This window comes from Mus caroli, chromosome 3, assembly GCF_900094665.2.
Source record: "Mus caroli chromosome 3, CAROLI_EIJ_v1.1, whole genome shotgun sequence".
NCBI lineage: Eukaryota > Metazoa > Chordata > Mammalia > Rodentia > Muridae > Mus > Mus caroli.
The window spans coordinates 28,937,386-28,952,860 of record NC_034572.1 but is presented as its reverse complement, the minus strand read 5'-3'; the positions used below and the strand labels follow the sequence as shown (position 1 = coordinate 28,952,860).

General features: G+C 44.4%; 1 protein-coding gene across 6 annotated transcripts in view; it reads right to left on the bottom strand.

Annotated features, from left to right (window-relative positions):
• Positions 1 to 4,334, bottom strand: part of Fxr1 (FMR1 autosomal homolog 1) — a 50,645-nt gene extending 46,311 nt beyond the window's left edge. For 4 of the 6 annotated variants that reach the window (XM_021157372.2, XM_021157373.2, XM_021157374.2 and 1 more), the window contains exon 1: positions 4,229 to 4,333. In XM_021157372.2, coding sequence (XP_021013031.1) covers positions 4,229 to 4,279 — 51 coding nt within the window. In that variant the 5' untranslated portion in view covers positions 4,280 to 4,333. Of the gene's footprint in view, positions 1 to 4,228 lie in introns of all 6 variants that reach the window. The other 2 variants (XM_021157371.2, XM_021157377.1) reach the window with 2 other exon arrangements.
• Positions 4,335 to 15,475: the final 11,141 nt, after the last annotated feature.

Sequence of the window (15,475 nt, the reverse complement as noted above, 5' to 3'; positions counted from 1 at the left end):
TAACTTCAGACATTCTAGAAATCCCCTGGGAAAAGTCTCAATGAAACATTGTCCAAATTAGTATGGTCTATGGCTCTGTCTGTGAGGTGGTTATTTTGAGTAGCTGGAAGACTCACCTTCTGTGAGTAACACCAGTCCCTGTCCAGGACTGAGACACAGACTGCTTAGAGGAGAGAGAGAGAGCTGAGCACAAGCACACATGCATTAATTCATTGCTCTCTGCACCTGCTAGATGTAATATGATGAGATGCACCAAATTCCTGCTGCCTTGACTTCCCTCGATGATGACCATAACCTTGAATTGTGAGCCTAATAAAATATTTAAACCTTTTCTGCCTTAAGTTGTTTTTTAGGGTATTTTATCACTACAACAGAAAACGAAACTAAGGCTATTAATTGAAAATGGGATGGCAGCAACAGATGCACAACTAATTATCCCTGCAAACCATCCCGTTTTTCCGATGAGTTATATACAATATACATCACCTCTTCCCAGTCTTTTAGCTCAGGGTATAATACATTCTACCTCTAAGTTTTCTAAGAAAGGCACTTTGCTTTAGGTAGGAAAGGAACAGAAGCAGGTATTTTTTACCAAATTATATCCCACCACCAAGTGTTTCACATCTTCTCATTCTTTCCCATCCCTAGATTAAAGGGCTGCAGAGACATCTCTTATTATAAATACACTGTTAACAACAAGAGCAATATACTTAGCATGGTTACCATGCTATTATGGATGTATGAATTTTTTTACTCCATGGAGCAATGCATCAAGGCAATGCACTGGCTACAAAGATCAAAGCATGATGACACCTCTCAAACTCTTAAATCACAATTCACAGAGCCAGATGTGTGTACTCCCTATATTTCTGGGGAAGTAAAGGTGTAAAAGTTGGTAAATTCAGAATTTCAGAATCACCCATACATGAAAACCTACCACTGAGAAAAGTACAACAAAATAAAACGATTTAGAGCTCTTGACTCTAAACAACTTCTAGTTTTTAGCATTTCCAAAATTCCTTCACTATTATCTTCTAAATTAGAAAAAATTAAATTCCTCTAGGCTAAACAGAAGCCAGGCTGAAAACTCTCTAACATTATTTTGCTAAATTCTATGGGTATGGCACTATTGAGACAGGACACCCTAAGAACAGTAGTTCTCGATCTTCCTAATGCTGCAACCCTTTAATACCTTTTAATTCGTGTTGTGGTGACCCCCAATCATAAACTTACTTTGTTGCTACTTCATAACTGTAATTCTGCTACTGTTGTGAATTGTCATATAGATAAATATCTGATATGCAACCCCCATGAAAGGCGAGCCTGAAGGCTGAAGGGTCACCAAGGGAAAGTTAGAGATGGTGCAACTATTCTATCATAGAGGTTGTGTTTGCACACAATTGTCAGCCATTTATCACAACATTTATTATGTTTATTTTTAAAAAAGGAAACGAAAGCTGTTTTGCAGTATACAAATTAAATTAAAAATTTAAGTGACAGAAAATAATAAACCAGTTGTAAGAATTTTTTTCAGTCATGTGTGGTGATACATGCCTGTAATCTCAGCTATTAAAAGAGGCTAAGGAGAAAGGATGGCCAAGTTCGAAGCCATGTCTCATTGGAGTTTTTCTCAAATGAGGTTAAGAGTATAGGTCAACAGTGAATCTCCTGCAAAGCATGTGTGGGGAAGGCTCCAGCCAGGTTCAAACTCAAAAGGAAAAGGCATTCCTCCCCTTGTCCTTGGGAGACCTGTCCACCCTAAGGAGTTCCTCCTCATTTTTCCTTAATAAATCTACTTTTGGGGGAAGCAGGGGACCAACCCACATGGATAATTTCACTGCATAAGATATGAAAGTATTTTAAAGCACTGTATTTCAAGTCCCTGATTTACAGGAATCCAGTGACAAGATAATGAAGTATGCCACCTAGACTTCCCATTTGCTTATTACTTCTAGTTAAGGTTCTTTTCCTTTTACCATTTTGATGTTCCAAAGTCCTGAAGACTACAGCTTGTACAAAGTACACATACAATTGATTACAGAAGGAAAACTTTCAAAATACACAAAAATGTGGCTAATGTCCTTCCCAACCTTTGTCAGTAAAATGGTGAGGTCCAGTCTAAGTATAACCAGATTTGCAGAGTGTGAAAGGGATAGAGACCTGGAACTATAGCTACCCTGGAGGCTAAAAAGGAGGAATGCAAGTTCAAGTCCAGCATGAACTACACAGTGAGTTCAGGACCAGCCTGGACAATTTACTCAGACTATCAAAGAAGGGGGGGGAAAAGGCATCAGAGCAGAGCTTTATAGCAAAAACAAATACCTACCATACTATGTACAAGCCAAGGTCTAGGCTCAATTTTCAATACAACCAAAATCAATTACTAATACTTCAAAGTTCCAACATGGAGATACATGCTTGTGAAATTAAAAAAAAAAAAAAAAAAAAAAAAAAGACACCGAAGGATTGCAAACCAACTTTACAGAAGTCAAACTGATTATGTTGTACTACAGATTGCCATAAAATTCAGTCAAAGAAATGGTTCCCTATTATCTACACGATGAAGAATTTGTTGAAACAATCACTTTTCAATGTTTTCAATGTGCAAGGAAAACCTGCATAATCTGTATTACCTAAAATGTGTGCTGAGAATCAGTGGTTACTGAGCCTTTTCCACAGGGTAGGGAGTGATACACACTAATGAACTTTATCTAGGCAGGAAAAGTATTTAAGTCCAGTCCTTGTGGCACAGTTCACCATATCTGCAATCTTGCAGAGAAGGTTACCACTAGGTTTCAGTAAGAAGTATCTACTCAAATATTGCTTGAATCATTTATGTGACATGTTTTAAACCTGGAACACCAACGAAGCCAGTTACACACTAATAGGTGATACTAAAGGCTTCAACACTCACTCTTACTACTTAGTTGGCCACCAGAGATTTTACAGTCAAAATTTGCAAAACAAAATTTTAAAAAGTATATTTATCATTCTTTGTCAATGAGCTACTGCCTATATTATTACCACATGACAAATCAACTCCATACAGCTAATAAGCAAGCTAGAAAGGGAAAAGCAAAACACTGAAAAATTAGGAGATCGTTAATACCAAACAAAATCCTCTGGAATAAAGGAACCACTGAAATGAAAACCTGTGAGAAACCATTTTAAGTACATACAATACTCATGTACTAGAAGAGAGCCTTCATAAAAATAGCCAAGACTCTCAAACATCTGAGATGCTGGCTTGGAGAATGACTGACAGACAACAGCTGAGGAGGTTTTGTGTTGATTTGTTAAGATTCTCGCACACTTTGGGGAGAAAAAAAAATAAGGAGAAGGGGCCGTTACTATGGAAAAACTGTTCGGCCTTCGTGTTCTGCTTGGTGCCCCCTCCCCCTTTTCCAATAGAAGCAAGCGCCTTACAAATTCCTCCACTCTAGAATCCTCCCTCTGTCTCCGAGGCCAGCCTCCACGGCAATGCATGGCCTCTTCTCAAAGGAAACAAAAAGAACCTCGTGGAAGAGGACTTAAAAAGCAAAAAAAAAAAAAAAAAAAAAAAAAAAAACCCACCTTCCCAGGGACTGGGAAGACACGCGTCCCTCCCACCTGCCGCCTGGCCTCGGGTCACCTTTGAACCCTTCCTTCGGAATTCGCTTTTCTCCCGGGCCGAGGGGCGAAGGGGCCGCCCGCTCCCCAGGCCGCAGCCACCCGAGCCCGCCGCCCGTCCGGGTTTCCACGCGGGCGGGCGCCGTGGGTTCGCAGGGCCCCCAGGGCAGCACAAGCCGGGGTAGGCCGGGGAGTCCGCCACTCACGCCGCGGGCGGGCGGGCGGGCGGAGAGGAGCCTGGCGGGCCCGGCCGCCGTGGGGTCGCAGTGAGCTGCCCGCCTCAGTCCGCCCGTCCGCGCCCCCCACCCCGCCAGGCCTCGGCGGCGCGCCCGCACCACAGCCCGCCGCTCCAGCCCGCCCGCCCGCCTGCGTCCGGGAGGCCTCGACCCAGGACGCTCCGGGACAAGAGGCAAGCCAGCACCCGCCACCTTGTTTCCAAACATAACGGAGCCCGGGCCCCGAGACCGTTAAACCGCGCCGAGGGCAGAGGCCAGCAGCACGGCCCAGCTGCCTCCCCCGCCGCCACCTGCCACCGCTCCTCGGCCCCCGGGGTCCCCGGCGCCCCTTGACCCCGCTCCCAGTGCCCAGCTCCCATCCCCGGCCGCCCCGAGGCCCGTACCTTGTAGAAAGCCCCGTTGGAGCCGCGAACCTCCACCGTCAGCTCCGCCATGTTGGAACCGCAAAGGCTGCTGGGAAGAGATTCTAGAAACTTTCCAACGCGAGGGGAGGAGGGGGGAGGGGCGAGCGTCGCGGGGGAGGGGCGGGCGGGCGGGAGGGCGGGACGCTCCCGGCCCGCTCCCGGGCTCTCCGCTAGCGGCGCCGCTCTGCGCGGGTCCTTGGGCGGCTACCCAGCGGCGGGCCGGTCCGCCCACGCCCACGCCCACGCCCGCGCGGCCCGCCTCGCGCACAATGAGTGAGGCGGACCCGCCCGGCGCGCCACCCTCGCCCCAGGATCCGTGCGGCCGGCGACGCTCCCTACGGGCTCTTCCCGTCAGGAAGCGCGGCCTGGCGGGCGCTCGGGCTCGGCCAGAGCGCATGGCCGGCCGACGCTCTCAAGAGGTTTGCCCTCATGGAGCCTCCCCTCTGGAGCCTCGGGCCCTCCCCTTGAAGAGCCTTTTCCAGGACGAACCCGGGACTCGGGGCTTCCCTGAGCCTCAGGCAGTTCAAGGGCCTCGCCCCGCGCGAAGGCAACTCACTTACCTGTCACCGACCGAACACGGTTACCTTAATACGTTATTAAAGGCTCGGGAAACCTAGGCTAATTTTGGGGGGCGGGGGGGGGGATCCTGTTTGAGACACAGTTCTCTATCTAGCCCAGGGTGGCCTTGAACCCACAGAGCTGCTTCTGCCTCTGGCCATCGGAGTGCTGGCGTTACTTTTTAAAATGTTTAAACAATGGGAAAGTGTATTCCTCCTACCCCTGATATGTTACACGTGAGAAGTTTTGCAAAGAGGATCCAAGAACCTATTGGGTTTTGTGCTGTGTGACTTTACCAGAAACGCCACCAGTTCTTAGAAGCTTTGTGGCACTCATACTTTGTTTGATAAGTTAAGGCCAACTTCTGAAAGCAAGGCTTTTGGAAATAGTACTTAAAAGAATTCATTTGTATGTGCATCTTTACATAACTTTTCAGCGAAACGTGATGTATTTGTCTTTATTTGGAGCTCAAATTCACCACCCTGCCTCCCACCTCCAGGTGCCAGTTGGGCTAACAGGCTCAGTTCCCCACGGTTACCTGTTACTCTGAGACAAGTCTCACTAAGCAGCCCAAGATGGCCTTCGATTTACCCCCCATTCTCTTGTCTCAGCCTCCAGAGTGCTGGCTTTACTGGTGTGAGCTCCTGGCCCCTAGCAACCTGGTTTGTATAAAGTATATTTTCTTTATACAAGATTAGCCCATTTTAAAACGTACAGTTCAGCATCTATCACCAGGATCAGTATAAAACATTTTCATTACAAACAACAATAAATAAGTAAAAATAAAAAGCACTTGTGCTTGCTGCTGTTCCCCAATTCACCTGAATTCCCTGGATTCTAGGAAACTGCCCATGTGTTTTCTATGTAGAGATTTGCCTAGCTCGATCTCACATATGAGTGGGATCGTGATGTGAGAGCTTCTGTGATTGGCCTCTCTCGTTTAGAATATTCTTGCAAGATTCATGGTATAGCAGATATGACTTGGTGTCCGTTTTTGTCACAGTATTACACTGCATAAGCAACCACACTGTATTGCTGATAGGGGTTCATTAGTATGTTTGAGGGTGGGATGCAGAGGATTGAAACAAGGTCCCTGAGCTACACACAGCACTATCTTCTTTAGCCCTTTATTTATTTCTCGTTTGAAGGCCCATGCCTGTAATTTTGTGGAGAATGCAAGAGGATCAGGAATCCAAGGTTATCCTCAGCTACATTACAAGTTCCAAGTCTAGCTACGTGAGACCCTGTCTCAAAACAAACAAAAAAACTCCACTGTTAGCTGAGTCAGATTCTCTTTTAGCTAAAAGTAACGCTTCTGGGGTAGGTGCCCAGTGTTGTGGTGAACACCTTCCATTCGTGTTCTCAGAAGACAAAGGCAAGAGGATCTCTGAATTCAGGGCCAGCCTGGACTACTATATGGAGTACCAGGACAACTAGAGATACATAGACCCTGTCTCAAACCAAAAAGCTGGAGCAGGAGAGATGGCTCAGCATGTGCCCTTGCAAACAGCTGGGGTTTGATTCTCAGCTGCATGGCAACTCATAACTGTATATAACTCCATTTCCAGGATAGCCAACACCCTCTTCTGATCTCCAAGACTACCAGATTCACGTGTGGGCACAGACCTGCGTGAACAGATGTATACTGTTGACACACCTTGCCAATGACTGTGAGGCTTCAGACCCATGGTACAATTTGGCAAAGCTTACCCATATGGGCCAGGCTCAAGAGGAATGGCAGAATTCCCGTTACTGATCAGTATGTGAAAAGACAACTGACTTTGACTTCCTCCTCCTGGAGGAGATGTACAGACTCCTACTGAAACTAGCTAGCCCCTCCCACTGGGTTGTACCTAGGAATAAACATGCTGAGTTCTAGGTTGCAAAGGTAGCAGAACTCCACCTGGCCCGGCTTGCTGGATGTGTGTTTCTTGGTCTGTCAGTTTTAGTTTTCTTTTCTCAGTGCCTCTAGTAATGATCCCAGGATGCAAGGTGCACCGGTCACAGCACTGCTATGAAAATTTATGCTTCCATTTTTGAAGTCCATCTCTTTTGGCTGTATACCAAGAAATCCACTTGCTGACTCCTGTTGTAATAAGTCAGTGTTTAACCAACTTGAGAAATTGTCACACTTTTCCGAAGTGTGACGTGCTTGGCCACCTACAGGCAGTGTGTTCTCTGACTTTGCCTTAGGAAGGTCTCCCTTTCCCATGTCTTTCTCTCTCCCTCCCCCTTTCTTGTTTTGGATGTTGCTTGTTTGTTTGGAATAGAACTCTATAAAGCTCTAACTGAACTAATCTAAAGGATTCTGGATGGTCTAAACTTTGAAAAATAAGAGTTGGTCTTCAGCCCTGGTATACTGAAAGTATTTTAATTTAGACTCCAGCCAACATTTCACTACTCCTTTAAGGTCATTTAGGTAGAGTGGTTTTCATTTAAAAACTGAGCCTATCTAGCATCTCATGACCCTTGTAAGTTCACAGTGCTAAGAGACAGAAGTTAAGATGCAAACCCTTGATTTCCTGCTTCCAACAGTCATATTGGTAATTGCAGCTCCAGTAATCACGTTTACAATGACATGTGACATACATTTAAAACAACTTTATTGTTTACCATTATTATTTAAGTGTGTCTGCACGTGCACATGCGAGAGCATATGGATGAAAGTTCAGAGAACAACTTTACGGAGTCAGTTGTCTCCTTCCATCTTTAACATAGGTTTCAGGGATTGCGCTCAGGTCTTCAGGTAGCAAGCACTTTGACCCACTTTTTGTCCTCCCTTAGTTTCTTTACCAGTCCTTGGGATACAGAAGTCACTCTGGAGTCATCTGTTTCAATGACACCTCAAGCCAGCTGGATGTAGCATTCAGAAGGAGAGTAATATCAAAGGGCTATAGGGAGGAGGATGGATGACCTTAAAGCAGCTGCAGAGGAAGTCTGTACCCAGTACAGCTTCCCCACAGCTATTGTGGTGGTTTGAATGAGAACCTCCCCACCTCCACCAGACTCCTATATTTAAATACTTGGTTCCCAGTTGGAGGAACTGTTTGGAAAGGATTAAGAGCATGGCCTTATGGAGGAGGTGTGCCACTGGGGTCAAGCTTTAAGGTTTCAAAGGCCACACCATTCCCAGTTAGCTCTCTCTGCCTCATGGTTGTGTCTCAAGATGAGGTTCTAAGCTACTGTTCCAGTACCGCGCCTGCCTGCTGCCATGCTCCCAGCTGCAACAGCCTCTGAAACTGTAAGCACCGCATAAACTCTTTCTTCTGTAACTTGTCTTAGTCATGGTATCTTATCACAGCAATAGTTAGGAAACTAAGATTGAAGTTGGTACCAGGGAGCAGGCTCTTGCTCTGATAAACTTGATTGTGTTGTTTGGGGGAAGAATGTGAAGGACTTTGGGAGTTTGGACTAAGAAAGTGTTTGAACACTGTGAGATTTAACAGACCATTCTAGAAGGATCTCGAAAGACAGTATTGCTGAAAGCAATGGGCAATATGGAGACCCAGTTCAAACCATTTCAGAGGGAGGCAAGATAAGCTACGGGGTTAGGGACCATTCTTGTGATATTTTGGCAAAAGATATAGCTGTCTTTTGCCTAGATCATAAAATTCTACCTGAGGTAAAATTTTAAATTTTTGGAGTAATTTTCTTGATAGAGGAGATTTCAGCACAGCCTATAATTTTGACTCTGTCACATGGTTAATGAGTGATCACTCTTATCCAGGTCTACGTGAAAAAGAGCAAAAAGAAATGTAGAACATACAAAGCACCAGGCAACTGAATGTTGTGCTGAAAGAGATAAGAAGAGGCCTGATGCAAAAAATGAAATTAAAAAAAAAATGGTGTCTCTGACAAGGCCTACCTAGGTATGTAAAATATTAATAATTACGCTTAACTCTGTCTAACTTTAAATGAATGAGACTCAAACTATGATATTTTAAAATTAGGTTTTGCACAATTACTGGGGGTTACCCTTAATCTAAATCTCTAACACTAACTAGTGTGGCTACCACCCCAACTGTGTTCCCCAAGCACTTGCTGTTTAGAATTCTCTGCACTATCCCTGCTTAAGCATTCTGATGTGCTGGGGAGGCATTTCACTCTGGCACATCCTGCTGGTCCATCATGACTCCTGGAGACCTCCTTTTCCCTCTGTCTTCCCCCCAACACTTGTGCTTGCTCCCCTCCCCCCTCACCTCTTTCTTCTCTCTCTTTCTTCTTGTGGTCCCTACCTACAACTCTCAGCTCCCATAGTCCCCTAGTCCCTCTAGTCCCCCCCAGTAATTGGCTGTTGCCAATTTTATTTAATCAATAGTTTTAAACTGCGGAGCAAGATTTACACAACAAAGGCTGGTATGTGTGAGGATCTGCTCATCTTGGAGCAACCAGATCTTGGGGTACTGAAGTGGAAATTTCTGTTTTCTTTGGAGACTCAGTTGTGCCACGTGATGTTTTTCTGGAAACTCTCTTAGAGGATGTCTTGCTGAGAACAGGCACGGTGTTTTTTTTCTGGAAGCAGCCTTGGAAAGAGTCACGTGGTGTTTTGCTAGAGCAAACACTTGAGAGAACATGTGATGTTTGGAAACAGTATAAATATAACCCAACAGTGGACCACACTGTGTGGCATTGGTTCACCTTGCCACTTTGGGCTAACACGGGTCTTCCTTGATGACACTGTAGCATTGGTTTGCCTTGCCTTTTCCCTCATCATCATTTGTTGTGACTTCATAGAGAGAAACGGACCAATAACTTCTGGTGGTGGTCCAGTTTCTTGCCACTTTTGGGGACTTGGGCTGATTGGCAGAGCCTCTCATTTTCTTCTGAATGGAATGGCTGTTGCTGATTCCTGTAAGTTGAACTGCTACTGTTTTGGCAAAGAAGATTGGGATTGCTCCAAAGAACTATTTCTAAACAGGTCCATATCCTCCTTTGCCCTATAACCTTTCCTTTCCACTCCCTCTGGTGGGTGATGGGCTAGGAGGGTGGTAAAGCATTCAAGTTCCCTTATTAAAGTAGGTTTTGAAAAATATAAGTCTGCAGGATACAGAATTTACCATGTGAGTACAAGCAGCACCAGACCAACCCCTACCCAAATAGCTTCCAACGTGTGAAAAGAAGAGGCCTGGAAACTTCAGTCCCTAAAACAACAAGGAAAAGCTTATACAAAGGTGTTCAAGGAGGAGGCCAGGCACCATCCCACAGAGGCAGTCAAGTCTGGCAGTGTTGTTTATGTGGTCAGACTTTAGAGTCATAAAAGATTCAGGAATAAGAGAGTTGTGAAATCTTTCTCTAAGCCTGTGGTTCTCAACCTGTAGGTCTTGATCCCTCTGGGAGTTCAACAACCCTCCTACTGGAGTCACCTAAGACCATTGGAAAATAGAGATGTTTACATTGCAATTCACAATAGTAGCAAAAATATAGTCATGAAGTAGCAATGAAAATAATCTTGTAAACCAGGCGTGGTGGCACACGCCTTTAATCCCAGCATTCAGGAGGCAGAGGCAGGTGGATTTCTGAGTTCCAGGCCAGCTTGGTCTACAAAGTGAGTTCCAGGACAGCCAGCGCTATACAGAGAAACCCTGTCTAAAAACAAAACAAAAAACAAACAAACAAACAAACAAAACAAAAAAGAAAAGAAAAGAAAAGAAAAGAAAAAAGAAAAAGAAAATAATCTTGTGTTTGGGGGTCACCCCAACATGAACCGCCTAAACCATCACAGCATTAGGAAGGTTGACGGGAGGTAGGAGGGTACTTCTGTGGAGGTTCTGAGAGGTCAATTCATGAAGCTGTGACATTGACGCCTAGATTGTATGGGAGATCCCAAGATGTTGGAGATGCCAGAGCCATGAAACATCTGCCAAGAAGAATGGCACACAGTGGGCAGAGGCAGTCCAAGAGAGAAGTCTTGCATCAGTAAAGCTTGCAGGGCAGAGCCAGCGAAGCCCTTTCACACTGGACACAGAGCTTCAGGATTTGGTGTTTGCCCTGCTGGGTTTGGGTCCTGCTTTGGTCCACTATTTTCCCACAATGCCCACTTTCCTTCATTTTGGAATGGTAATATGAATTTCACACCATTTTATGTTGTATGTAATTTGCTTTTCAATTTTTCAGGAATTAACTTGAGGCAAGAGACTTGGGCTTTTAAACAGTGTTGAGACTGTGAAAGACTTTTGAGGACTTTTGAAGTTGGACTAGATGCATTTTGTATTATGATGTAGCCATAGGCTTATGGAGGCCAGAGAATCGAAGGTGGTTTGAGTGAAAATGGGCCCTGTAGGCACATGTGTTTGAATACTTGGTCCTAAGTCTGTAGAACTATTTGTGAAGGATAGGAAGCATTGCCTTGTTGGAGGAGGTGTGTCTTCTGGGGGTGGGCTTTGAGCTTTCAAAAGCCCATACTGTCTTAATTGATTTTCTATTGCTGTGAAGAGGCACCATGACCAAGGCAACCTATAAGGGAAAGCATTTAATTTGGAGTTCAAAGTTCCAGAGGGTAGTAGAGTGGTGGTGGTGGGTCTCTGAGATTACCATGGCCAGCAGAGTAACAATCTGTGGGAGGCAAGAAAGTAGTTTGGTTCAACATGACTCAACAGCTGATACTGGTTCAAACTTTGGGAGTCTGACCCTAAGTAGTTTATTTTAGGCACATTAAAGCACAGCACAGTTTGGTGAAAATTTTTCTGGTGGTCATTAGCTCAATCCCATGTGTACACTAAAGTTTAAGGTATGACTACATTGGAACTTTTTGTAAAGTATTGTCTTAGTCAGGGTTTCTATTCCTGCACAAACATCATGACCAAGAAGCAATTGGGGAGGAAAGGGTTTATTCAGTTTACACTTCCATACTGCCGTTCATCACCAAGGAAGTCAGGACTGGAACTCAAGCAGGTCAGGAAGCAGGAGCTGATGTAGAGGCCATGGAGGGATGTTACTTACTGACTTGCTTCCCTTGGCTTGCTCAGCTTGCTTTCTTATGGAACCTAAGACTACCAGCCCAGGGATGCCACCACCCACAATGGGCACTCCCACTCTTGATTAGTAATTGAGAAATGCCTTACAGCTGGATGGATCTCATGAAGGCATCTCCTCAACTGAAACTCTGTGATAACTCTAGCTTGTGTCAAGTTGACACACAAAACCAGTCAGTACAAGTATATAAAGATAGGTTCTATAGATTGACTACATGTGACACCTTCTGTAAAGATATGTTACATAGATTGACAAGCTCATGGTAAGCTTCCCACTGTAGAGTCCATGACCACCATGGCAGGGAGCACGGAGCAGACAGCCAGCTATGGCAATGGAGCAGTAGCTGAGTATGCCAATAATAATCAAGACAATAATCACAAGGTAGAGAGCAAGAGAGCTCTTGGAATTTTGTGAGCTTTGAAACCTCAGAGCTTTTGAAACCTCAGAGCCCACCAATGACACATCTCCAACATGGCTACACCTCCTACTCCTCAGACAGTTTCACCAACTTTAGAATAAGCAAGACTATATGAACCACATATATGAACTCTGGGAACCATTCTCACTCAGAGCATCACACATGCCATTGCAGTTAGTTCTCTCCCTACCCCACCCCAACTCACGGTGTGTCTTAGGATGGAAACTCTCAGCGACTGCTTCAGCATCATACCTGCCTGCTACCATGATCTCCTTTATGATGGTCATAGACTCATGCTCTGAAATAAAGAGCTGAGAACTTTACATTTTAGAAGCTGAATTTTGAAGAGACTGGATGTGTTTCTACACTGAGCATAGCTTGAACATTTAAGACCTCAAAAGCCGCACCTTCACGGTGACACACTTCCTATAACAAGGCCTCCAATAAAGCCATTCCTCCATAAGTGTCACTGCCTATGGCCCACGAATTAAAAAACACGAATCTCTGGGAACCATACCTATTCAAATCACCACAGAGTTATACATTTAAATTTGGCGTAGTCTATTTTTTTTTTTGACAGATCTGGCCAAGTTGCTCAGGTTGGCCTCCAACTGAAGCTTCTTTGACCTCCCTAGATGCTTGAATCACAGGCATATGCCCTGCACCAGTGACAATGGTCACTTTCTATCATCTTCAAAAGGTATTCAGTATTAAAATGAGAAAAGCTACAAAACAGGACATGCATTTAAAGTGTATGTGTGTGGGAGGTGTGTGGGGGTGCTTGCATGTATATGTGTGTGTGTATGTATTTGTGTGTGTGTGTATACATATACATACACACACACACACACACACATATATATGTTTGTGTAGCTGGGAATTAATATTTCTAAATATTGACAGAATATACACTATGGTTGACAAACATGTTTTAAATTTTTTGTTCTAAGTTTTTGCATTGGACATATGTGGTTACCAGAAGATAAGAAAAATTCATTTTTGGGCTGGAGAGATGGCTCAGTGGTTAAGAGCTCCGACTGCTCTTCCGAAGGTCCTGAATTCAAATCCCAGCAACCACATGGTGGCTCACAACCATCTGTAATGAGATCTGATGCCCTCTTCTGGAACATCTGAAGACAGCTACAGTGTACTTACATATAATAATAAATAAAATTTTAAATTCTGTATCAGGGAAAATTTGGCGGCCACTAGAGATAAAGTTACAGAAAACATTTTTGCTGGATGGGAATATAACTCAGTCAATAGCACAGAGCCCTGGGTTCAATCCCTAGGACCACACAAACTAGGCATAATGTCACATGACTTTAATGCCAACAGTCTGGAGAGAGAGTCAGGCAGGGGTATCAGAAGTTCAATATTATCTTGGTTACACGACAAGTTTGAAGCCAGTCTAGGCTCCATCGAACTCTGTCTCTGAACAAAGAGAGAAGCAAAAAGAGTGGTCACAGGGAAGAGAGGCATATTTTAACTCATACAATAAAATTCCAGTCACCGAACTATATAAAACAGACCAACAAAAGCTACACATGGAGTCGGTCTGCACAGGCAGTACAGTGCTGTGATGGCTTCTACAGGGTGAGTGTGTAACTCAGTGGTAGAACACTCAAGTCTTGATTTCATCCCTGCACCAAGGGGCGCTGGAGCTTGGACCCAAATGTTAACTGTGCTCTAGAGAGCAGTGCCATTATAATTAGTTTTTCTTTGTGCTTTCTTATGTTCTCCAAGTTTTCTACACTAAAGAATGGCACTACATAAATAAATAAATAAATAAATATCCGCCCCATTAATTTTTTTAAAGTGCATATTAAACTGAACTTACAGTGGAATTTTAGTTAAGTAAAAATTGTAGGTGGCACCACGGCTTTGCCCTGTACTGGACCACACAGACAAGCTGACAATCAAATTGGAATCACCCACACTGAAGTTCCATGTCCTCAAACCTAAGTTGTTGGCTCTCATCAAGAAGCCAAGTGGCCACCCTCTACAGCACTCCAGAGCCTGGAAGGGGGATGTCTCTGTTTCAGTTGTGATCTTTCATCTTCATGAAAGGAAACCTGGAATAATCTGATGCCTGTTTGTCATTTGTTTGTTTATTTGGCTGATTTTGTTTTCATCCTCTGTCCCCATCATGGGAGGGAAATGACAGAAATGACAGATCTTCTATTTGTGCTTTCTTTCTGCTCTCTCCACACCTTCTCTGTCTGTAAAACAGAGAAGACAGCTCATTTGTTCAGCTCATCAAACACAGCATTTAATGTAATTTACAGAACGAAGTAATGGCTCCCAATTCTAAAATCAATAAAGGGGAACTGAAGACTACATTCCATTGGTAAAGTGCTTGCCATGCAATCAGGAGGACATGAGTTCAGATCCTGGCACTGGTATAAAAGCTGAGCATGGCCATCAATACCTGTAGTTCCAGCACTGGGAATCAGACACAAAAAGGATGCCTTGGGCTTGCTGCTCAGTCAGCACAGTCCAACCAGGAACCTCCAGGTTCAGTGTGAAACCATGTCTCAAAAACTAAAGTGGGGCAGGCAGCAAGATGGCTCAGTGAAAGCACTTGCTGCCAAAGCCTGAAGACTGGAGTTTGATCCCTTGAAAACTCAGGGGGAGGACTGGCCCCTGAAATCTGTCCTTTGTCCTTTCCATGTGTGCTGTGGCACTCGTGAGCCTCCACCATATATCATACACACATGGTAATAAGAAAATAAGTGGGGGACATTTGAAGAAGAAACCAGATGTCAACTCAAAGATGTCTGTCATTCACAAAGATGGTGGTGGTGGTGGTGGTGGTGGTGGTGGTGGGTGATTGATGATTATATGATAATGAAAGTGGTAACAATGACAATGATGACGATGATGGTGGGGGTGGTGGTGATGGTGGTGATGGTGATGATACAACCCAACTTTAAACTATCTGTGGTCATTTTTCTCTCTTTGTGTGTGAACCTAGGGTTACCATAAACAGGTACTTTTTTTTTTCTTTCCTTTCTTAGGGTAGAGACACAATGGAGTCCTCAACCCAACACAAAACCTCCCTTTTAGAGACTGGGTTTCTTCTACTACATAGCCCAGACTGGCTTCCAACTTGTGATGCTCCTGCCTTAGCACCCAAGTTCAATGTACTACCATGCCCAGATCATTTTCCTTTGCTGCCTATACACACAGCTCAATAAACACAACGCTAGGTTTTGACCAGCTTTGTGACAATGTTTACTTTAAGTTGTCTTAATGAAATGTTATTTTGAAATGTT